The 24,391-nt window shown below is 43.9% G+C and overlaps 1 protein-coding gene across 3 annotated transcripts in view; it reads left to right on the top strand.

Moving 5' to 3' along the window:
• The window catches only part of sema6a (sema domain, transmembrane domain (TM), and cytoplasmic domain, (semaphorin) 6A), a 110,682-nt gene that overhangs the window by 23,039 nt on the left and 63,252 nt on the right, over positions 1-24,391 (top strand). For all 3 annotated transcript variants that reach the window (XM_074637385.1, XM_074637384.1, XM_074637386.1), the window contains exons 2-3: positions 23,399-23,567; positions 24,375-24,391. The exon at positions 24,375-24,391 is cut by the window's right edge and continues 101 nt beyond it. In XM_074637385.1, the coding sequence (XP_074493486.1) occupies positions 23,468-23,567; positions 24,375-24,391 (117 nt within the window). In that variant the 5' untranslated portion in view covers positions 23,399-23,467. The remainder of the gene's footprint in view (positions 1-23,398; positions 23,568-24,374) is intronic.

The following is a 24,391-nucleotide window of genomic DNA, read 5'->3' as shown; positions in this document are numbered from 1 at the left end:
GATATTACACTAATGCTTCTGCCATTTAAAGGGAATCTTTTGCATGCATCTATTGCATGTGTAGGGTTCTTGCACGTACAATATGCACGCACGCTTGCCAACATACGCTTATCCAAACACTTACTGAAAAAGATGTTTACATTACCCAAGGCAAACAAACTCATCTATCAGATCTCTATTTCTTGAAGAAGTCCCTAGAGCTATCTGTTTTGACGTTTCGCAGCATCGGTGTCCACAGTTATAGATGAAAGATGGTGCTGAATCAAATGATAAAAGCTGCCTGGTTATGACAACAAAATCTCACAGGCAGCTGATGTATGTCAGCTGTCATGTTTTTGGGTATATCTGCAAAGATCAAACGCTTGCTCATGTTGGCCAGTAAAGACTTTGTGGAAGTGTTAGGTTGGCATCTTTAGAGAGAGAGTTTTGTATCAAAGGCTTTTGTCGCAGTTAATTGTTCGTAGCGTTGAAAGAATGTATGGCTAAGTGTTGATATACATTCGCTTCAGTCAGTAACACTTTTATGTTGTTTCATTAACGTTATTCTATTTTTGGATTCTTGGCTTTTCTAAAAAACAAAGGATTACATGGTTCTGGCTCAGTGTGTGTGTGGGTTGTGAACAATCCTCATCTTCCAGCACACACACACACACCACACCAAACCAGTAGCATGTCATCAAAAGCTTAGACTTAAGCGCTGTGTGTACGCAGCACGCTCGCTTCTGGAACCCATTTTAGAGTGGGGTAAAACCACATGAAAGGTCTGCCCCTATCCTTCCGCCCATACCCCCATCCCTCCATTTTTCCTCCGCCGCTGTTAGAAGATTAGACAACTTTACCGGATCTTATAATCAGGGATGTCAACCACAGATGAAAATGCCCAGGCAAATGCGTTTTGATAGCTCCCAAGAAGAGGGAGACATGTGCAGGCCATTACGCGTTTTCCCTCAAAGACAGCTGCTGCCTCTGGATCTCAGGACTCCCTGAAAGTCTCTGGCATATAAATGGAAGGTAATTACCATATCAGAGATCAAGACTCTGGGCTCTGACACCACTTTTTCAATTACTCAGAAAGGTTGTTAAGATGCAAATTCAACAAAATGGCTGAAAACCCCCAGAGAGGGATACAGTTTCACACCCAAAGCTGCTTCTTGAGTTTCTTAGCTCATCACATTTTGACAGACAAAGAGAGAGCGAGCGAGAGAGAGAGAGAGAGAGAGAGAGAGGGAGGTTGGGTGGGGTGATGCAGCATATCTATAATTCATTCTCTTCGTTAGCGTGACAACCGAACATCTCATCTGAGCACAAACTTCTCTCAATTGAGTATTCCTGGCAGTGTATCTTCATTTCTAAGCGTGCAAAATCACCTCATTCGACCTGGACTCAGGTCTAGTTTTGTGTTGATATCGTGCGTAAAGTTTGAAATACTAAATCTGGCGCATGGTTGTTGTTTTTTTTGGGGGCGGGGGGGAAACTTAAATCTGTCCTCACAAAAACATGGCTTGCTCATCAAATATGCACAAGAAAGTTTGTTTGTCCTTAAACAAAGATCTGTATTTTCGACTTTGCTCTGGTATTCAGCCAACGAGTGTTTCCTCGCGTTGAAATCACCTCATTCAAATTTAATCTGTACGTTTGTTTTCAGAGTTCTAATATTTCGCTTCCTTGGATGATACCTTGTAACGCAGATGAATTATGCAGCAGCGACGTACAGAGTGGTGTATACCGTGCGTCTCCGGCCACAGTTATGCAAATCTGGGATTCTGCCTTCAGCGCAAGCTCAGAGGAAATGATTGTATATGTAAGGGGAGACGCTGGAGAGATAATACACGGAGTACTATGTATTCAGGCGCACGGATGAAAGAAAAATGTTTGTGTTGGAGGACAGAAAATAACAAGACAGCTCCTCTTGCTCCTTCTTAGAACAAAACTGGCGTGAGCTGACCGCCCGACTGACCGTGTTGCAGACAGATCATCATTGGGACTCTTGCTTCTGTCGACCTCGCAAGATATGAATGGTACGAATGGCGAATCTGGCGTAGTTTGTGCTTCTGCCCTTGAATCGTTTTAGATTTTCTAGGAGTTGAATAAAAGTAGAAATCAAAGATATTTTTGTGATTCGTCTTCAGGAGATATGTGACTGAACATTGTATTTAGTTTCCTTGTGGCTCCCTGTGGAATAAATATGGATAGAAGAAACGGCTGTAAGAGAGATGAGGGCAGATCCAGAGGGAACCAGTAGAAACAGCAACTGAGGGATGTGGAAGAGCAGTCTGGGTTGACTGGCGCTGCCAGGAACGCTGGGAACACTCTGTGTGTGTGTGTGTGTGTGTGTGTGTGTGTGTGGGTGAGTGTGCCAGGGCCTGGAGGAGGGAAGTCTCTCGCTGAGGTCATGCCATGCAGGCCTCTACACTGGGGCCCACCCTGCCTGGCAGCCACACACACACATGCACACACACACACACACACACACACACACACACACACACACACACACACACACACACACACACACACACACACACACACACACACACACACACACACACACACACATATAGAGACTTTAGGAGACCCCACGGCTGTATGGTATGAAAGGCTCTGTGTTGCCCTCATCATGATGGCCTCATTATGACGGAGCTGAATTGTGTGTGTGTGTTTGTATAGTTGGCGTGAGAGAAAAAGCAAGAGAGAGAGAGAGAGAGAGAGAGAATGACAGATACGACATAAAGGCCTTCATGTGCGTTCATGTGCAGCATGTTCATCTAGTGTGTGTGTGTCCCTATGTGCAGGAGTGCTGGAGTGTATCAACAGGATGTTTCTTCTCAGTGAACACTTAAAGGTGGGATGTCTTCATACTGCGAAGAAAGAGCACTCCTACAGTTTATCCAGGAAAGCGCTGAAGGGGCTTATGTAATAATTCATCAGGACTACATATTATGCACATATACATAAAGTTCGCTTGCTTCCCATTGTTAGTGCCGTGCCCAATTTTTCCCTTGACGATCTATACACAGAGCTCATGCATTATGCAGATCGCACAAGAGGACTGTTGTGCGAGGAGAGCGGAGTGAGGAAAGTATGAGTCCTTAGCGAATTATTACAACGTTGTTTACACATTCTTACATATTCAGGAAGAAAAGGAAAGAGAAATGAGATGATTGGAGTGTTGCTTTTTTACTTCTCCCTGGCCTCCCTCCATCTTTCATGCTGCTTCGTAGAGTTAATAAAAACACTTTGGTTGCGAGGGGGGATTTATTTGCATTTCCATGCCATGCTTTTCCGTGCCAGTCTTTGTTTTCCTTTAAGTAAACACGAGTGTATCCTGTGTGTAGCGCCCTCTCTTTCCTCGCCCCTACCTTCTCTCCTTCTAGTCTAGCACTTATCTCATTACTCCCTTGTGTAGATTATTTGTGGCGCCTCCTCACCTCACCCCTCTTCATCCCCCCCCACACATTCACAAGACACCCTCATATTTACACCCCATTCTCTGCTCCCTCATGCCCTACTTTCCCCTCCCTCTTCTCTCAAGTGTCATCCCCCTCTGCTCCTCTGCATCCCATGTGTACTCTCCCCTCTTTCTCGTCACCCATTTTGTGCTGCTCCCCCGTGGACAGAGTCCCCACGGCCCCCATTCACTCATTGGAGCCACTTTTAATCGGCAGTCCTCCCTGCGCCCCCGGTGTTTCATCGTGGCCTTGGCTCAGCTCCCTGCACAGGAGATTCTGATTGTTACCGGAGCCGCTCTCAGTGAGCTTACTGCCCGGCCTCCTACTTGATTAAATGAGAAGAAAGAAAGAGCACATGAGGAGGGAGAGTGAGCTGAGAAAGATAAAGACGGAGCAAAAGATGTGTTTGCTCAGGGAAGAGTGCACCGGAGAGAAAGAGAAAAAGAGAGACAAACAATTAGAAAAGAGAAACGGCATCTCACACGGAGTTGGAGAGCGTTTGCCCGGCCTGCACAGCGAGTCGACGATCGACGTCACCTTTGCTTTTAAAATAGTTAATCTGCTCCTGGAGGGACAATGACTGCTTTGAGTCCCTCTCCTCTCTCTCTTTCTCTCTCTCTCTCTCTCCCTCTCTCTCTCCCTCTCTCTCACACTCTCCTCTAAGTCCCTCCCATGAGCTAAACCCCTCTGAGGCACATTGCTCGGATTAGCTTGTGTTGTTGTTGCATCTCCTCAGCTCTACAGCAGCAGCAGCTCTAGATGCAAATGCAGCAGTTATATATACTGGGAAAGCAGTGCATATAAGGGTAAGATGATTATCTGTGAGTCGAGGGCGGTGATTATCGGATGTCCATACACAGAGTAAAAAGAAAAACACAAATCTAGTGATGATAAAGTGGTAGTAGTGTTGCTTTTAAAGGATTATACACAGCTTCAGTGCTTCAGTGTCAATGTGTCTTTGTTACACTTGAGTGACGAGAAAAACAGTTCAAATCACAACGTTGTTGTAATCTGTGGATCTATGTAGAAGTCAGTCACCAGGGCTCTCTTACAAATGGTATTCAGTGTTGCAAATAAAAGTCTTTGGGTACTCACCCAGCGATGCTCTCTGGCTGTCATTTCCCTTTGGTTGGGAGGGTGACTTTACCTTGAACCATCTGAAAAATGTAACACAGATGTGGTTGGTTGAGTTCACATCTTACAGTAGCAGTTTATTTTACCGCTCATGTTGTCATTTGAGAGACCGTAATATCATTGGAGATAATGAAATGAACTGTACTGACGTATCCTGTGTTTTTGAAAGAGATTATATCTTGTGGATTATCCCGTCCATTTGGATTAATGTGATGCACGGTATGCATTTAAATGACGTGATCACACACTTGCAGAGTCACATGTGAATACGCTGTCGGGACAGTTCCTCTCCTCAAGTGGCCCCTCATCCATCCATGTCTCCCAGAAATGACATTTATATACTACTAATTTATTTTTCCAATTATGTTTTTGTACAGCAAGGTAATTGCTGCCTGGATTATGTTCCCTGGCAACCAAAGTGCTACCTTTACGTACTGCACACAAGTGATAAGGAGGAGGTCAGGGTGAGTTGCTGTGATTGTATGCAAGAAGTGGTTTTACACAAGAGCAGGCTAAACAAATGGAAGTCGCATTCAGCTGATGCGTTCAGTATCGACATTTTGTTAATTGGCAAGTGCGTTAATTAACAAAGTATGACTTTACCTTATATTACACAAAATAAGGCTCACATAATAAACCTTAGACGCCACCATAAAACAGTTTTTCCATGTTAATTTAATATAACGGTCTCCTCTACCTCCACGGCAGCCTTTATCTTTGAAACCTGTCACCTCTGACCTCTCTTCTCATCGGACTAGTTGAGTCAGCTGTGAATCATCATGGCATGCTCTGCTGCTATGGCACGAGGGGATTAGCTGCTGCTGCTGCCTGTTGGTGTTGTCTTGTCCAAGCAGCCAATCACTCAACAGACACCAAGGAGTCAACGCTGGACCTGCATCCGAGCAGTCCTGAAGGGCCGTTTTACTTCACACAGGCAGGTTTGACAGCACTTGAGTTGTCAGCTTCAGTCTTTTGACAGATGTAGAAATGGTGTCAAAGGGCAAAGTGGATGTCTGTGTGCTTCTGGAAAACATGTCAGCTGCAGGCATACCTGTGTGCCCTGGACTGTTTCTGCAGAAATGGTTTAGAATCAACACGGCATAAAAACGTCGCTCTACTCCCCCCCCCCACCCCCTTCCTCGAGCCAGAAAGAGCTTTGAACAAGCTTTAAGTGCTAATACCAAGACGGATGCTGTCCAGCTACTATAGCTCTCTAAAATACAGCGCCGAAGACAGCAGCAACCTGTCAGTGCGTGGTTTTAATTCATCACATTAATATGCCACAAGAGAATGAATCTCTACAACATCATTTCACAGATGGCTTATCTTTGCAGAAGAAAATTGAAAATGAGAAATGAAGTCTTCTGGAAAGGTGCACTGAATTCCTTCCATCTGAAGCTGCTGAACCAAAGTGACTACCGATTAACAACCCGGGTTGAGAACGAAACAAAGATAGTTAATGATTACAGTATATTAAATGTGTTTCATTCATGCTAATGGATTCTGTCTATTATAGTTGGAAGTTCTTATCTTCTCTGGTGCAGGTGTTACTTGTAAGATCAGGGTTAGAGCTGAATGACTTACTGGGTAAGGGACTTGGTTACATTGTTATGAGGACACCAAAGTCAGGTGTTCAGTATTGTGTCTGGAAATGTGGAGATTTTGAAGTTCGTTTTCTACAGTTGCACACATGATATTACTGGGTTTTGGCTGGTTTCTGATTCTGGTGGGTTTTTTTTAGACTAAAGATCTTAAAATTTGAGTATTAAAATATAATAATGGGATTTGGTATTAGGAGAGGTTGTGCTGTGTAAGATCAAGTCCAACAAAACCTATTAGCTGTATTGCTAATTGTTGTATTATCCCTCTTCGACAGATTTAGTTACCACAGAGGTTTAAGGTAAAGATAGTAATCCGCAGATCCTCCTTAAACAAAGAGACTGTGGAGGATCCGGACCGCTGCGCTTTAGCTTATAAGTCAATTACACAAAGACAAAGTTTGCATTTACAGTAACAGGCTACACTTGGTTTCTGGGAAATAAGCATCTTAAAATAACTTGACATTGTGAAAAATTACAGAAAAAAACAACAACTTTATGATTGCTTAGTTTGTTAAAGTCCCTTTCACATACAGTAAGTAGTCTTCTAAATTCTGCAGGAGTATTTCCGTTAAGCCACCTTGATCAGGGTATTAAGCCTTCGCATTGTCTGACAAGATAGCTCCTTTGCATTGTTTTCTGTTTCGAAATCGCATGTCGGTGGAATTAAATGCACAAACAGTTAAACGGTTTAAGTTACCGGATGAGCAATTTGATCCTCTTATGTCTTTAGTGACCCTAACTCTGTCAGTAAAGCGCAGATTTCATTGTGCTTTGTCTTGCAGGCTTTTTTTGTGATTGCGTGCACGTGAATGTGTGCGTGCACGCGTGCGACGCTACGGGGCCTGTCCTTGGATTAGAGATGGTGCTGGTGCTGGTGGTAATGGTTTGGATGGGATCATATCTGGATGGATGAAAGGAGGATTGGAGGGATGGATGGATGGATGGAAGGGAGGGGCAGGTTACCCCGGGGTTTCATCAAACGAAGACAGAATGAGGGAAACAAGAAGAAAGGAAAAAAGGAGGACATCGCCTATCCTCCCTTTTTTCTCTCCAAGGCCAGCATGAAAGCAGCTGAGGCCTTGCGTACTGTTGCTGCCTTTTAGCTGAGTGGATATTTGAACCCGGAGCAACCCTCTCCTCCTCATTCCCTCATTTTGGGTCTTCAATTCCATTAAGTTGATTTACATTATTCAGACAAACTCATTAATCACGTGTCCCCCTGGATATAATCTGCGTGTCAATCTGAACCCTGCATGGCGAGGGCGTGGGGAGGGGAGGGAAGTGAAAGAAAAAGAAATAGAACGATTGAGGTGAAAAGGAGGTAGGCAGATGGATTATGTTCAGCTGGAGGTTCGCTTGGACTAAACAGACGAACCAGCGCAGTTCACCGTGATTACCCTCATCTTTATAGATATTTTGTCTGCGTGAGGAGAGCCAGACTTGTGTTTATCTCAAGAGCCAGATGGACATGAGAGAGATAGAGGAACACTGGGAGAGGTAAAGACAGAGACGGGGGCAGAAATGGGAACAGTGAAAGAAACTAGAAACTAACACAGAGAGAGAGAGAGAGAGACAGAGAGAGAGAGAGAGAGAGAGAGAGAAGGAGAGAGAGAGAGATGTGGAGTCGGGGGAGGCTCCAGCCACAGTCTTTCAGTCGATGATGATGAATTACTTTGACAGAGACAATCAGGATGAAATGTTAATGTGAGTGTGCCAGAGGATGCAGTCACAGCCAGACTAAGTCCTCCTATGGGGAAATGAGATGGTTAGTTATAGAGCTCACAAACACACACACGCACACACAGAGGATGACGCACTCAAATGCACACATGCTTGTCCAGATATACAGTCATGCAACGAATCACTGAGGAAATGGAAGTTATATTTGCTGGCTGTTTGTTCATGTATACATCGCCGCAGTGAGGGATGAAAGGTATGAAATGCCACTGCTCTCCTGACATTTGTAACAAAGTAGGTGTGTGTGCGTCTGGACGGTGTTTGCTTCCAGAGCTACAGTAAGAGGAGATATTCACACAGTGTACCAGAGGCTGCGTGGGCTGCCAGGTTTGCCTACAAATCCATATTTTCAAATCTCAGGACAATTGAAAACTTTTGGGTAGTAACATCTTTTATGCACTCGGTTTCCTTTTCATTCCATCTCTTTCTAATGATGGTGGTTCTGCAGTAGCCCAGTGTCAGAAATAATAGCTGTTTTCCCATGTCTGCTGCATCTTCTTTAAACCGATGAATACAGGAGATGGGTGGATTTTCCCACTCCTAACTTTTAGCCATGCTGTAGTGGAATGGCTCTATACGGGTGGCGATGACTGCCGGTCGGTCCAGACTGAAGTATCTCATTCTTGTTTTGTACAAACACTCACGGTCCGCAGAGGAATATTACAAATGATTTTGAAGATTCTCTGACTTTTTCTGTAGCGCCACCATGAGCTGGTTGTAGTTTTGAGTGAAATGTCTCAACCGAGCGACAACCTCCGGTGCTAAAAAAAAATTAAGCCAACGCGGAAAACTACAGTTCTTCAAATGACAACTTGAGGCTGGCACTAGAAGGGAGTCAATCCCCACAGACCCCCATGTTAAAATGCCTGACTTTACAGCAGAAATGAACCAGGGCCCGCCTCAGCTCCACCAATGATCCACCTCTTTGCCCATTTTTGGATTAGCCATGAGTGTCGTCTCTGCCAAGATGACGACGGCCAGAGCCACCCACTTTGAGCTTCACAACGGCTCTTCAAAAACCTGAGTGCCGTCACGGAGACTACGTGTTGTAGTTGTTCCACTACGTCTATATTTTATACAGTCTATGGCCTCAACAACTATGTGATGGATTGCCATGAAATTTGGTCATCTGTAAAAGAATGCACTGCAAAATAAAGGTGTAAAAACCTGCTGCTGCGGTCATGTATCAGTGTCTTCTGGCTCTCAATCATTTAGGTGTGAGAAGCTTTTCTTTTGTCCCTTTCAAATACCAAAGTGTTTGAGACAAAAAAAAAAGGAGCCTCCCTCCACGTGATTCATCAAACTCTCGCGAAAAGTGGACTGACACGATAACTCTCCATTCATTGAATAAACAGTTATGATAGATGTGTCTGCTTTCTCTCTCTCTCTCTCTCTCTCTCTCTCTCTCTCTCTCTCTCTCTCTCTTCAATCCGCCCCTTCTCTAGCACACTTCACCAACCATTCCCTAACTTCTCTTTAAACTCCCTCCTCTTCAGATCTCTCCATGAACTGTGAGAGCGTAAAATTTAAGAGAAGCCGTTCTAAACCGTTTTTATACCTGACATACTGTAGTTTTGTTGTCTGGCAGCCAGTCGGGCAGACGGAGCAGGAGACAGACAAAGAGGCAGGCAGACACGGAAATAGCGAGGTCTTTTTCATGGTTTTGATTGAAAGGAAGCAGTAATCTTGGCATTAGCTTAACATCACGGTGAGTGGGCTTGACAGGCTCCAGTTTCCCCTCTGTGTTTCCGCTGTGCAAAGCCTGGAGCTGCAGGTAGGCACACGCCCACCATCTGACCGACTGACTGTAACACAACACCTGCAAGGGCAAGCACATAGCCACATGCTGGATCGCACAACAACCCGTCTCTGCAGTCCCTCTCCTCCGTCTCTTCACACTCCATCCTTCTTTATCACTCAGACAGAGAACAATAGGTCAGGGCCGAGGCTCTCGTCACCTTCCGTCTGGCTCCCTTCGCTTTTTATTTTCCCTTCCTCCGTCCTTATGCCGACAGGAAGTCGTAAATGCAGATCTTTAGATGTTGCCTGAGTTGGGTAACGGAAGAGATTAGAGGGGTTACGAGGTTAAAGATGAAAGGTTTTGTAGCAGAAACCTCATGTGTGTGGTATATTCTTATAAAGTCTTTGCTGGCAAGTGGCTGAAATAAAAAGTAAAAAAAAAAAAAAGTAATCAGGATTTGTAAGCGTGAAATGGGAGGCTGTTAAAGCTTTTATCACTTGAGAGGAACAACGCTTAGTGAGTTATGGTGTGAAAAAGAGAAAATAGATAAGAAAGAATAATTGTATCCACCACCTTCCTTCCAGATTGCAAGTTTTCAGCAATTATGCCGAGTTATCATAAACTGTAAACAGGGTTTTTTCAGTTCACTGCTCATTTGCTCTGGAAATTATAACAAGTCTACATGTTCAATTTTCTTTGTTTAACTATTTTGAATGGATTATGACGTATCTGTTGTTTATTCTCGACTGCATGTACAGTATGTTCCCGCGTTGTTTGGGGTAATTCTTTCTTTGTGTCACCCAACCTGGTTTAACATGATAACTGTTGATTTAAATGTAACTATATGGTTAAAAAGGTTTAATTACTTCCCAAAACCTTTCCAATAGAGCAAGTAATTCTTTAATTAAAGTTATATTATTTTAAAAACACTGGAGCTGGCAGTATTCTTTTGTTTTCCAGGACCCAGAAACAGCAACAGTAAAACTTTGTGGGCAGTTTTTGTTTTCTAACTTTACATTTTTGGTCCTCTAAGGACAAAAAGAAAGCACTAAACACTCACAAACGAAGCCCTTTCATTTGTTGCCTCTTCCATGAACGCTAACCTGGTTTGGCCTGGTCTGGTCCAGCTCAGCTCAGCTCTAAGACCCCCCACCCACCCACCCCTGGGGAAATTTACAGCCATGATGTATAGCCCTAGCCACTGAATTAATGCAACATTTCCATTAGAAAAATTGCATGACACAGCCGATATAAGAAGTTAGCGATCACAAAGGCGCTGTGACACAGCATGGAAAATTACTTATCGGAGAACCGTCATCTACGCTTTGCTGACGGGAGACAGAGATGGCAGTATATGCACACGTTCCTGTGGACGGGCAGAGCTGAGTGAGAAGGATCTTGTAGCTTGTAAAAAGTATCGTGTGACACTCGAAATAAATTTCAACACAAATGTCAATTAGGTTCTACATATTCAAACACTTATGGAATCCAAAGGAGGTGATTTGGATGTAATTTCAGACTGTTCTCTAGTCTCTGAAGTACAACCAGTGTTCATTGAAACTGTACACTGTAATTACAGCATAATTGCTGTGCACATGAGAAACACGCGAGTCTCAAACAGCTGGGTCAGATTCTCTTTGTTTTCACACTGTACTGTAAGCCTTATATATCTGTCTTTCTTCATTTTGGTTTCTCTTGTAAAACCTCTCTTTGTGTCAAGTCTGGTACCCCAAAGATCGTCTGTTTCGAAATGACCTCCCTTAAGAAAACAGCATGTATTTTCAGTTGTCACACGCTGTTACATTTACAATTAGCATGTGTACTTTTCACTCAAGCTTCCCAACCAGCCAAGCGTTTAAAGTGCTATGGGCACTTGCATTACCCTTACATCACTTACAGTAGGAAGCAACACCAGGACAAACATCGGGAGGATTGTATTTCTTTTCCCTACGCTGATCACATAACATTTTTTTTTTACTTGATTCCCTTTTATCCCGGGGCCATATTTTACGCCGCTAAATAAATGAACTGGTCGGTGCTGCAGAACTGCTTCTCTGTATTGATTTTGTGGTCTCATTATAAAGAATGCACCTCTCTCGTGGCACCATACAGCTCATTACGTAAACCTGACATTCAGCGGTTATTAACGTATGCTTCAGTGTCAGTCATGCAAATAACTTCTTTGACATTAAAAAAACAACAAGTTCTATTTATAACTTGTTGTTGCAGCGTTAATTGTTGTCAAATGAGCTCATACGGGACCCAAAGTGCAGCATCATAAACACATCTTGAGTTAACTGAGGTTAACGAATAATCCTGCGCCATGTACGTACAAACCTAAAGGGATTCTGTTCGCAGGCTCGTAGTTAATTGTTAATGGAGTATTAGCCTACGCTTCTAAGTAGGATTTGTAGTTAATGCGTTCAGGATCTTGCGTATCGATTTTATGTATTATTTATGGCTGTTCTTTGCACATGACGTGATTGCAACACCACGTCACAGCAATGTAAAGGTCAGACATTGCCTTACTTTCAATAGATGGGCAGCTTTTTGGATTATAAAATAGCATTTTTTTGCAAAACAAATATATTTGTTGCCTTTTAGAGACAGTTAGGGTTTGACATTTTACTTCATAATCTAAAACAGGGTGCAAGAGAAAATTAAAATGTGTCTACTTTCAATTAAAAATGCCCCCTGGCTGCCTGTAGCTAGTCCTGTATTCCTGTTGCCATGACAAGTGTCTTATAGTTAGCTGTCAACAGACATGCTAGTCTGCAGCATTGTGGGTATAGTGACACAACTGGTCAAACTGCACTGATTGGCTTGGCTCTAATCAGGTTTAGAGACAGAGACATTGGTTTCCTGAGGGATTACATGCTTATATCACTTCTTGTTTTGTGTGTCTTGGAAAGGATCTTTTCTCTGGATCTCTTCCCTGTACTAACTTATGTTTCTTACCTCCTCTCATTTCTCCTCCTGAACTGTAATTTATCGACAGTTAAACCAGCCTTCAAAAAGTATTTCCCTGTGCTGATCACTGTGCTTCTCGTATTGTGTCAGCTCATCCGGTGACATAACCGTAATGGTAATGACAATCACCACTCCGCTGCGGACTGACAAACATTTATTTTGCAATAGGCTGTACGCCATTGTGTAATACGTTTCCTTTTCATACATTTTGTTTTGCACATTAGCGCGGCGTCTCAATGATCTGCCCGCCCGAGCATTGTCATCTCGTTCATTAGTTTGGAGCTGGATGCGAGCAGCATCACTCCTACAATATGGTCCGTGGAGATAACAACATTCAGACAGATTCATTCTGTGCATTGGCAATACAACAGCTACAATGTGTTGTCAGTCAGCGACCGTGTAGCAGCAGCAGCAGCAGGATTGAATGTCCTGGTTTATCGGAGATGATTCATAATGCTATTGGATATGATGCACTAACAGAAAACAAGATACTCTGTTATCAGTATCACAATATCAAGAGCCAACACAGAACGTAATTGTGTTTAGTTTATTCCGTCCTCCATTATAAATATATGTATTTCCTGTCAAAGAGGGAAATGGAGAGAAACGGAGTCTGTGGGATGAGGTTTTATTTCATTCTGAAGATGTATAGGGTCTTTAGGTGCAGGGAGGGTAGTGGAGCTGAGAGGAGGAGGAGGAGGGAAAGGAAGGAAGAGGAAATGTAATGTACAGAGAAGTGAATAAGGAACAGAGACAGACAATAAGAGAGAGAGAGACTAAGAAAGTGTGTCCTAGTGGTGCTCTGCTCTCCCCTGACCCGTGGCCTGCACATTACCTTAATAGAGATTAGCATCATGCTCAGTCAGATCTGATAGGCCCGTTGCTGTGGAACGGAAGGCCAGCTAGCCAGTTATCAGCGAGGACACAGACTCAATCACTTAGCATAATGGAACCTGCATCAAATGAACAAGAAAAATGCCATTAACAGGGCTGAAATGATTTTCTGTGATGGTGAAACGGCAAATGAAATCATGTTACATTTGCAGACTTTACGACCGAAACAGATGAACGTGCGGTATCTCGTGTTATTGAGCAGCATTATTTACGAGGTAACATGGCATTTTTATGGCTTTCTTTGGTCACGAGGAGGTATAACTGTTGTTATGTGTGTATGCTGATGTCTCCAGTATGCTCCATGCTGTTTGCTGCATTACATAGTTAATCGTGCAGTTACTAAAAAATGCTTGCAAAGCTTGCTGAACAGCAACAGAGAGAGGAGGTGCACAATGAGGCACAGACAGAGATTGTATCACACCTTGTAAAACTCTGAAGCACACCTATTATGAAGAAGCAGGAGGCTGTGAGATGTGAAAACTGCACCAGATGGATACAACGACAGAAAACCATCACACCTCTTATTCGGTCCCTGCAGGCCACCCGCTTATATCCCGCGTCTGCTTTTCCAGTTTAGCTGCAAGGAGAGGAAAAGAACACAACAAAAAAACAGCTGCATAAGTTGAGTGTTAAAGCACATGCAATATATATATATAGTCATTGCAAAGGAAATTCTTAGAGGTATTTAGACTTTTTTGCCAGATGTCTTTACATTTCTGCCACAGAGTTGTACCACAGCACAAGGTTAAACACAGTCACTATTTTATCATCAAGGTCTGTCTGCGTCTGTCCAAGAACAGAGGTCAAGTCGGTTACAGATACTGATTCATATGACTTACATGCCTTCATACATACATGCCGTATTGATTACAACTTTATGGCTACTTAGTCAAGGTCCAGCAAGGATAAAAAAATTCCATTTCATTTCTCCAAATCTCCTTGAGCCTGTTATATCCATAGCAAAAAACACTTAGTGAGCCGACGTTGAATATTGACTTTGAGACTTTTCTCATTTACAGTCCGGGTCTGTCGAGGAAGGGTTTGTAACTGCTAGGAACTCTTGAGCCAGACAGCTATTGTTTTATTGATTGTGCATCCTCTTTTATTTGTGGGAAAACTACCCCAGGAACACAGTGTCCCTAAGCTACTTCTCCCATACGCCTCTAAATATCCAATCTAATTTCTGCTATGACTCAAAGTACTTGTGCATGAATTGCTGCGAGTCTATCAAGCTTTCCCCTCTCCCTGTTAGCGAGACATTTTTTTTTTTCCCCTTCTAGAAAAGACATAAAAAATCATTTTAGGGCTCATGCATTTTGGATTTGGAAATACTTAACCAGAGACCCACAGAAATGGATTTCTCTGTTATGCTTCTCCCAGCTGATGGCTAAGCCGATGTTTACTGAGGACGCGGAGCCTGAGGAGGATGTGCTTAACCCCTTGAAGTCTTACCTGCATTTGCATTTAGTTCCTCCTGTATTGGACACACATTTCTAACCATATTGTCATATGTTTTCAACCCCAGGCAGCCTAATTTAAAGCATTACTTGACTCACCAACCTTACAGGCTGGGAGTCCCAGGTCTGTATCATGACTAAGCACAGCGTGGCATGGCGCAGCGTCGCCTGAAGGCGCCCCGCAGTCGGCCTTCGTAAAGTGAGTTTCCAAGTAAAATGTGCATTATGCCGTGTGACAGTTTCAACACCCCCATCGCTGCTCCACAGGGCGCTGAGCTTCAGTCATTCCACCATCTCTCTCTCTGTGGAGTTAATGTGGCATTTAGCTCAGTGACATTCTGCCATTTTTTACTGCTATTTCTTCTCCGCTGCACCTCAGGAGGAACACTGAGTCTCCGTTTGTATCCTCCAGCTCTTTCTGCTCTTTCGACCAGGGTCAAACTCGACACTAGACGGGTGATCTTTGCGCAAAATGACCAGCTCCTCTATGGACTGACAAAAGTGTGGCCTTATTTACGAGGTACATGAAGTGAAAAGGGATAAACAGGGTGATGTCAAACACTAAGAGAGGCAGGCGGAGTACTGTAGCATCAGACCATATGAGATAATTGGATCAAAAGAGAGACAGAGAAGGCCATGTGCTCCCAAGCATGTCCTTATCAGCAGCAATTTTCTCTGCTGTGCCCACACAGCTCTGTATCAGCTGCGTCCAGATTGATTAAGTTGCCCCGCTTGTATCATCGCGAGCGATGATTGACAGGCCTGGAAAAGGTTCTGATATTTAAATGCGTAACCTCGTTATTTCTTTTTTGGGGTCAATCTCTTAAGCAGCAGTTGTGCGTGTGTGTGTGATGTGAGTTGAGCCTTGTGTTTGTGTGCGTGGTTGAATGTGTTTCACAGAGTCGGGGGCTTGTTTTGATTCATAAATGCTTTTTCCAGACAAAGCAAAGGAGCACTTTTTTTCTTCTGTGCTGCCATTTGTGAGGAGATGAAGAGAAGTGAAGAATGGGATTATACCATAATGAATGTTTTCATTATGTCTTCAAGGTGTAGTGAGGAAACATAGAGCACAAATGGCTATGTGGGCCTGATGGAGTAAACAGGACTAGAGTCTACAGCCATGCAAGCAGCTCTGTGAGGCTGGCACTGCAGTGCTTTGAGCTAAATACTAATGTCAGCATGCTAACATGCTGATTTTTGACCTGATCATGGCACTAGATGGAAAGTTAAGGGATCACCAAAGAGATTACAAATTATCCTGAGGGGAGCATGAATGTCCACTCCAAATTTCAAGGCAACCCATTCAGCAGTCGTCGAAAAGCATTTCACTAAAAAATTAAAATGTCAACCTCATTTTGGTGCTATTGGAAAAGTCAGGAGATAACCAAAGCCAGCAGGGTTCATCCTCTGGGGACCACAAATCTCTGCACAACATTTCATGGCGATTTATCAAAAACATTGTTAAGTTGTTTCAGATCAAAATGATCTGACTAACTGACCAATATTACCTTTCTAGAGCCACAGCACCAGCATAGCTAAAAATAGAGCAACAGAGAGGGTGAGGCACCCGCAGAGTCAAGCTGAAAAGCTTTAAGAGAGAGTACCCGGTCGTATTCAAGAATATTCTGCGGGTATAAATGCATTACATTCCCCTTTATTCTTTGTTTGATGTGTTGAGTACTCTCTCGGTCATGTTTTAGTCTAATTTTACTCCGTGCAACATATTTTGTGTCCACTGCTAAACCTTTTAGCTGTTAGAGGTTTTCCAGAGTCATTTTGGGAGCTCATCGCAGCCCCAGCAGCCTAACAAGTTCTTGACCTACTTTTAAAAACAATGTAGTGAGTGGTAGATAGTTATCTCTTCTCATCTTTCTCCTTGGCTGATTTCTGCTGGTGGCGGGGCTGGTGTGATGTCAGTTTACTTTGGATCATTCTCAGACAGAGAACACCCATTAACCTCCCATCCTCTTTCCCGTCTCTGCTTTGCTATCTTTTCCTTTCCTTTCCTTTCCCCTCATCTTTCCTGTCCTTTCTTTCCCTTTCCTCTCCTTGTACACTTTCATTTTTTATTCTTCTTATATCTAAATCTATGGTAATTTGCTACAAAGAGTGACCTCAACACATCCCGAGAAAGGATATCCATTGCTTTGCGACAGATAATTGTTTTTAATGATTAAGAAGTACAGAGGCATGTCCGGGCCTAATGGCTTTTAGATCACGGAGGCAGAGTTATAAAGATAGCAGCTTATCTCCAGTCACTGAATCTCTTTGTTAGGTTGCTGTTCTTCCGAGTTGGCGTTTTGCCTCTGTTCTCTCGCTGTTCTTCTGTCCCTCGTTCCCTCTCGTCTTTTTTTGAGTCGTCTTTGGCCCGCTTCCAGAATCAATCCGTCACCTCTTTAAAGGGAGACGTTCTTGCATTTGGGCTTCTGTTTCAAAAGAGGGCCGACAGCGACAGGGTGCCTCATTCATGTCCACTTCATTGTCTTTTAATAATCAAACCATGATGGATTACCTCGATACAGATATTCATTTGAAAGCAACATCTGAGGGACAAAAAATGGGGGAGGAAAAGGGAAAAACACCAGTATGCTTTTTAATAGCTCAAGGACTACTTGTGGGAGTGTGTGTGTGTGTCTGTATGTGTGTGCTTGTATTGGATGCTAGTTTGGCTCTTGTTTTAAAAAAAGGCAGACAGGTTCCTCCCTCTCCATTCCCTCCTCTTATCACGGCCTCCTGGGTTCAGGCAGACAGCTCCTCCTGTCTTCTCTCTCTGATTTATCAGGCCAGGGCTGACAAGTGTAAACACCTGCCAGAGTATCTTCCCCATTTGGGAGCCCTAGGTGGTTGGATGTGTTCCATTTTTTATCCCATAAGGAGGATCAATGCATTATTCTCACCTGGCTGTCTCTCTAACCTCCTCTGCACCGTCTTCTTCTCTTCTACTTTTACACCTCGTCCAAAACACCATTTTCTCCAGGCTGCCTGTTAACAGGTGTTACAATGGGCGGTGGTCTAAAGCTCTGTTCGGTTCAGCAGTATTCATGTGGCTGAGTTGTAAAAGTGTACACTTTTAGTGCGGTCTGGTGTTGCGGGTGTTGTGTTCACACCCGCGTGTAAGGTCTGTTTGTGCTCGCTGTAACGCTGTGAGATGGTCACGCAGCAGAAACTTCTGAAGTTGATGGAATTCCCCCCGCTGTCATTCATCCACCTGTGAAATCACGTCGGCTTTTATTCAGTATCCAGCAATCATGAAAAGCAAAACTGCTCTTCTCTCTCAGACATGCTTTTTACTACTTCTATTCATGTTTAAAGGGGTTATTTTATCTCTAGATGGTTTGGATTATATTTGAGCTTTCCCTCATTGAGTTTTCTGCATCCACCCAAACACAATGCAGATGACAAACCTTTCCAGAAACAATGTTTATCGTCCACAGGACATGTTGTGACCAGTTTTCTGTGGAGCTGCTTTCTACCAAAGCCATTTTGGTGTTGACTGTGGATCATCATGAGTAACAGGGACAAATATGTTTAGTCATAATTTGGTTAAACCAAAACTTTTATTGCTGCACAACAGTCCTGAAAGGATGCAAACCCACAAACACTCTTTATTGCGCTCTGCTTGCGTCACCAATTACAAAAATTAAAATACAAATAGCAGCTAGCACCTCCTCCACATGTGGTGACCGGCCACAATTACAAACACGTCACAGCGCGTTGCCAGTAAGCTACCCCATCTCTTTGGCATTCCTGTCATCTGTAAACCCTTCAGCACCAATCTGTGGACATAAACCAGTCTGCCAAATATAAACACGAGCAGGCTGCGTTCGTATCAAAGCTGTCAGACAGCATTTAGTAGAAGCTGCTATTACCTTCATATTGAACGCTTCCTTCCAGACCTGACTGTGATCAAAAAACCCAAGTGCAAAAAAGACAAATCTCTTTTATTCTCAATAATGACAATGACGCGCTCTGGAAACATCACGTCCACTAATGTGAGACACAACACAGCAATGTCTGAAGTCAACATGCGAGCTAATGCGTGTCCTTAACCGACAGGTCAACTATTTCATACAGCTGTGCTATGTTAAGCCACCTATATACATAGCAGCTATTCCGAATATGCGACAAGGACTCAAGGCAGACTGATGAAGCAAGTAGTGAAGAACACACAAACAAATGTAAACACATTGAAAAGAAGTCCAGTTTTTTGTAACTGCCAGAATCAAACACGTTCTGTCACATACTGCCGCTTTGTCACGCCCCTTGCCATCACTTTAGGTTTAGGTGACAAAATCACTATAGTTAGGTTTAGGAAAAAAACTACATGGTTGGGCTTAAAATCACTGCGTTTGTAAAGGGAAAATGAAACTGAACTTTGTGAACACGGGACACGAACAATCAGAGGAATGCAATGTGAAGGTGAAACTTGACGCACGGGACACCAACAGCGTTCTCCTGGATGAAAGCCTTGTGTTTGTTGGACCCATCCACCTCCCCCTCCCACCTTAAGTGTGTCGTACGTCGTCACACTCCAGGCGCACTTTCCCTGAGCGTTTACTCTTGCTGCGGATGGGTTTACATTGTAGTTTATAGAAAACCCTGTGCGTCTCATACCGCCGCTGAAGGGTGCCTTGTGCGGCGGTATCGAACGCCGACGGCCGTGACAAAGTGTCGGTATGTGACGACCTGGGAATGAGAACGGGCTGGAATGATACATCCTGATCTGACGACACTATCGACAGGACTACATCGTTTAACGAAACTGTTAAATTACCATTTAAAAAAAATAATGATCTCATCTCACACCACTGTGGTTAAGGTTTGGTCATATAGGTTTAGGCTCAAAAAAGACTTGGTTAAGGTTAAGGAAAGAACAGCTGTCTCGTGTTAAAGTCAGACATTTTGTTGGCACATCCATCCACCCATCGTCACGCTGCTTCCTCCTTTCCTTTGTCACTCGACGGTAAACATGTTGTTTTTGGGCATTTGCTTCAACGTCGGATGCTGTCACTTTTCTCTGAGGCCAGTTTCTAAACACGTTCAGAAGCATCAGTCCGTCATCAACAGGTCTGCTCTGAATGATGTAATTAAACGGCAGTCTCTCACTTCATTGCGCACTCTGATGGCTTGCACAGTGGGAAGCCTTCAGGAAATGAATGGCTGGGACCTCATCGAGATTTAACTAGTTGTGGGAGAGTGTGCGTGTTGGGAAAACCTGATTATGTGTGTGTGAAGCCGTCTGTTTGTTTAACTAGACAGACCGACTAAATGTCGGTAACATTTCCTTCCCTTTCCTCACCTGAAGCCCCCCGCGGCTGACCTCGCTGCTCTAATACATGTGTGTTACTGCGTGTATGTTTAAGCTCCCAGCACCCATAGCTAACATGTTGATGCTATACAGCAGTAATAACATCATTAGGCCTGATAATGTGTTTATTGTTAAAACTAATGCAGTTTGGGGCGATTGCCCCTGTTGGGCTGCTCCGTCTGGGGACAGAAAGTATGTCTGCTTTGAGTTTTATGAATTTGTCTATTACTAATATAGTTTGAGATTATGTGTGTGTTTTCTGGTGCATTTGCTTCTAGTAAGAATTGAAGGTGACTGAGGAGTGTGTGTGTGTGTGTGTGTGTGTTCACATGTGTGTGGTTATTCATAAGATGGCATGGGTATGTAGAGGGATTCTGGGGGGTCTTTGTGTTTTTATTACCTGCTGGTGGCCTCCTGCCAGCATCCAGCTTGATTAACTCTCCCCTTTCTGCTTTACACACACACACAAGCAGCTACTTTATCACTGAGAGTGTGCGGGAGGTGTAAGGGAATAGCAGCTAAGGTTCTCAAAATGTTATCTATTAAAAGCCTGAGGAGGAGGCGCAGGGCTCCATGTTACTCTTTATGTCTTCTCTTTGGTTGCTTTTCAAGGAGAGCTTTTACAAGAGAGGAAATCCACACTTCCACCTGCGCAAGTGTTTTTTTTTTTATGGTAGTAGGTAATTTATTATTGAAGTTTGAGCGCGTTTAGGCCTTGATTTCAAGGATCCTGATGTTCTCGGATTGTGTTTAAACATACAGTCTACGGTACAAAAAAGTAGCATTTTAGATCAGGATTCAACACACACACACACACACACACACACACACACACACACACACACACACACAGTCACACTCTCACACAAGGAAGCAATTTGCTCTTCCAACAAAAAGAGCGTAATTCGGTAAAGACAGACTGCGTCTCGCTCCCTCCTGTTACCCATGTGTGGCAGCTGGGCCACTGGAAGGCTCGGGAGTTTCACTTAAGTCGTTTTGTGCTCAATTTATTTTGTGTATCACAGGAGGCAGTGTGAGATGGTTCGGCTAACACTTCTTAGCATTCTATTACACCCCATTGATAAAGATGGAGGATGTGCCTCGCCTTCAGAAGCCACCGATTCTCAGCATTCGTGAGATAAATGTCTGGAGTACGATTAATCCTGTGAGATTCATTTAACGATACAGCAGCATCTACATCCGCATGGAAGAAGCAGCGATTACAGTTTCACTTTTGATTTGAGTCCCCGTCCAATATAATTACAGAATTATACCCAAATATTAGAGTCTAGTAGAGAGCCAGATCATATCTTGTTTTCTTGCTGCAACCCTCCGTCCCTCAGGGCTAACCTCTCTGCCGGAAGCCACTTCCTGCTCATCAATCAGTCAATTACTTGAGGACTTCCGGGTCAAGATTCGGGAGAAAAACACTTTTCAGTCCTCCGCAGAGGTTTACTGAAGTATAGACAGAAGATAAAGACAATTTTTAGTCCGAATGCACAGCGCAAGTGTAGCTCGGTCAACCTTCGCTGCGTGATAAAGGTGAGGGTGAGGGAAAATCCATTTTAGCATTTTTCTCTTCATAAAATATAGAGTGCGGTACAACAAATAAAACAGTTTAAGGATAGGAGGAGTAGGCCATAGAGTGAGGAGGACGGAGCGGCTTGTGAGATCAAGGTCGTATCCAGGCTTTAGTATTGGTATTCTCCTCAGTGTTAAAGTGATTCTCCCAGTGAATAGTGTTTTCATTCCTCTCTTGAATGAGATTCACAGGAGCATGGAGGGAGAGAGAGAGGGAGGGAGAGAGAGAGAGAGAGAGAGAGAGAGACATGACAAAGAAAAGAGAAAGTAATTCCCTCTCTCTCTCTCTTTCTCCCTCCTTCCTCCCCCCTGTTTGTTCCCCCCTCGGACATACAATAGCGAATGAAAATACAGCGTGGGATAAACAACTTTTATCAGACTGAAGCAAATGAAATTGACTATTTTATTCAATTCTTCATCCCGGAAGCATCCCTTACTCTATATCTACCCGGCAACATCTCACCCCTGCAGCTTCAACGGAGAAAAAAAACTGAAGAACGTGCTTTATGCAAATTAAATGCTTTATTCTTGATTAGATTACAGACGCAATAATTGTCTTGGATGATTTATGGGTGTAATTTGTTGCCACAAACTGCAGTAGAGGAAGCTCAGTTGCCATGGTTTGTGCAATGAAGACATTACATCAACACAATTTAGGGCATCTGCTATAAAACCCACCTCGGTTGGCTCATATACGTTACATTAGAAAATTAGCTTGTTGAGGACATTGTGTTTTGAAGGTAAATAATCAGGAGAGGAAACATCCAGGTGTTTCTTTTCCAGGAAATAAGCAGTCAGCATGCTTATCGAGTGAGAATAGAGAGTCAACAGTTGGCGTTTTAGGTAGAGATCAAGTGCAATGAGAATTGAGATTAAGAGGAAAGAAAGTACAAGCCTGCAGGTGGTTCTTAAAGTGGTAAATTGTTTAAGTTTAATAGCCATACTGATGCAGCGATTCAGCCGGCGGTAGTCATCGCCCTGTAGGAGTTAGGATGTGGGAATTGCTACTCTTGTAGAAGACTGACAAGTGGGAAATTAGGTACTTGCCACGCCATTCCGCCCCATCTCCAGGTACCGCTGCTACTTTACAGCAGGCTAATCTCAACAAGAGCTCTCCCACTTCACTAAGACCCTGTCACACACAGGGAGAGAGAGATCTTCTCTGCCTGACATCGATCTATGACGCATATTACCTCCCTAATCCAATTAATTCTGTTTTGCTTGCATCGCGGCTCACTTGAGTCATCGAAAGATTGCAGCGGGCCGTGCAAAATGCACAAACAGCTAATTCAGGTGGACTTGAAATTGTTTGGCTAACTCCTTTCTTTCTCTCTGCCTCTCCTCGCCCCCCCCCCTCCTGGCTTCTGCGTTTCTTTGTTTCACACAAAGAATGCAGAAACCGCGGAGGGAAAGTAATTGAGGAGGCAGTCAGGTGAAAACAGATTTGGTTTGACAAACTTTGTTTTTTCCCCCATCTCTTTCCCTTCATCCCTCTCCATCTTCTCCTTCTCCTCCTCTCTGTGCAGGCTGAGGTAAATCTGCAGCAGAGGACCACCAGCAGCAGCAGCAGCAGCAGCAGCCGTGTTGGTGCGACCATGAGGTCAGAGGCCTTGTTACTCTACTTCACGCTACTGCAAATAGCCGGGGCGGGCTTCCCCGAAGACAGCGAGCCTATTAGCATCTCACACGGCAACTGTAAGTATATCTTTCTCTCTTTCTCTTCTTGTGCACTATCCCTCCTCTCATTACAAGTCCTCCCTCGCGCTCTCCCTGCACTCTTTTCCCTCTCCTCTTTGTCTTCCACTTTGCAAATCCCCCTCCCCGGTATCTCTCTCACTTGTTCTGTCCTTTTGCTCCTCCACATCCCTCTCAACCCTTGCTTCCTCTGCAACCCCCCACCTCCCCCTGTACTGAATGCATTTTGGAGGCATGGAGTGTAATTTGGCGCCCAAGGATAGGCCCTCTACACACACTAAAATGAAGGACTTAAAGCAGCATTTGAAACGGAGCCCACCCCACATCAAAGGATAATCCGCTATTTTTTTTCTGTTGGGCTCCTAAAGCTGTGTGTGATAGTGTAGACGCTGTTGCAGGCTACAAAGATACGGCCATTGTTTCCTCTGTTTCTCCCTCTGTCCTGCCCCGTCCTACTCTCTCTGGGACTGACGCTGCACCTAACGCAGCCGGCCAGGAGAGCCGAGAGAGAAGCCAGCCAGCCATACATGTGTTTGTTCAAACCAAGCGCCTTTCATCCAAAGCCACTAACAATAGAAACGATTGCATGGTACAGTGCAGCACAGTTTTAGCCTACAATTTATGGTCACAGGAGGAGCTCAGCCAACAACTGGTGGTGGCGTTTTCTCATCCAACTAAGACACATGGGTTAACATTTGACCCACAACCCATGAGACACTCGACAAAGTGTTGTTATTACTGTACTACAGTTACTGCAGTTATAAATGTAACACATGCAGGCATTCATTTCTTGTCCTCTCCTTGCAGACACAAAACAGTACCCG

This window comes from Sebastes fasciatus, chromosome 6 (assembly GCF_043250625.1).
Source record: "Sebastes fasciatus isolate fSebFas1 chromosome 6, fSebFas1.pri, whole genome shotgun sequence".
NCBI classification, from domain to species: domain Eukaryota; kingdom Metazoa; phylum Chordata; class Actinopteri; order Perciformes; family Sebastidae; genus Sebastes; species Sebastes fasciatus.
The sequence above is the reverse complement of the archived record's forward strand: the minus strand, read 5'-3'. Positions and strand labels throughout refer to the sequence as shown.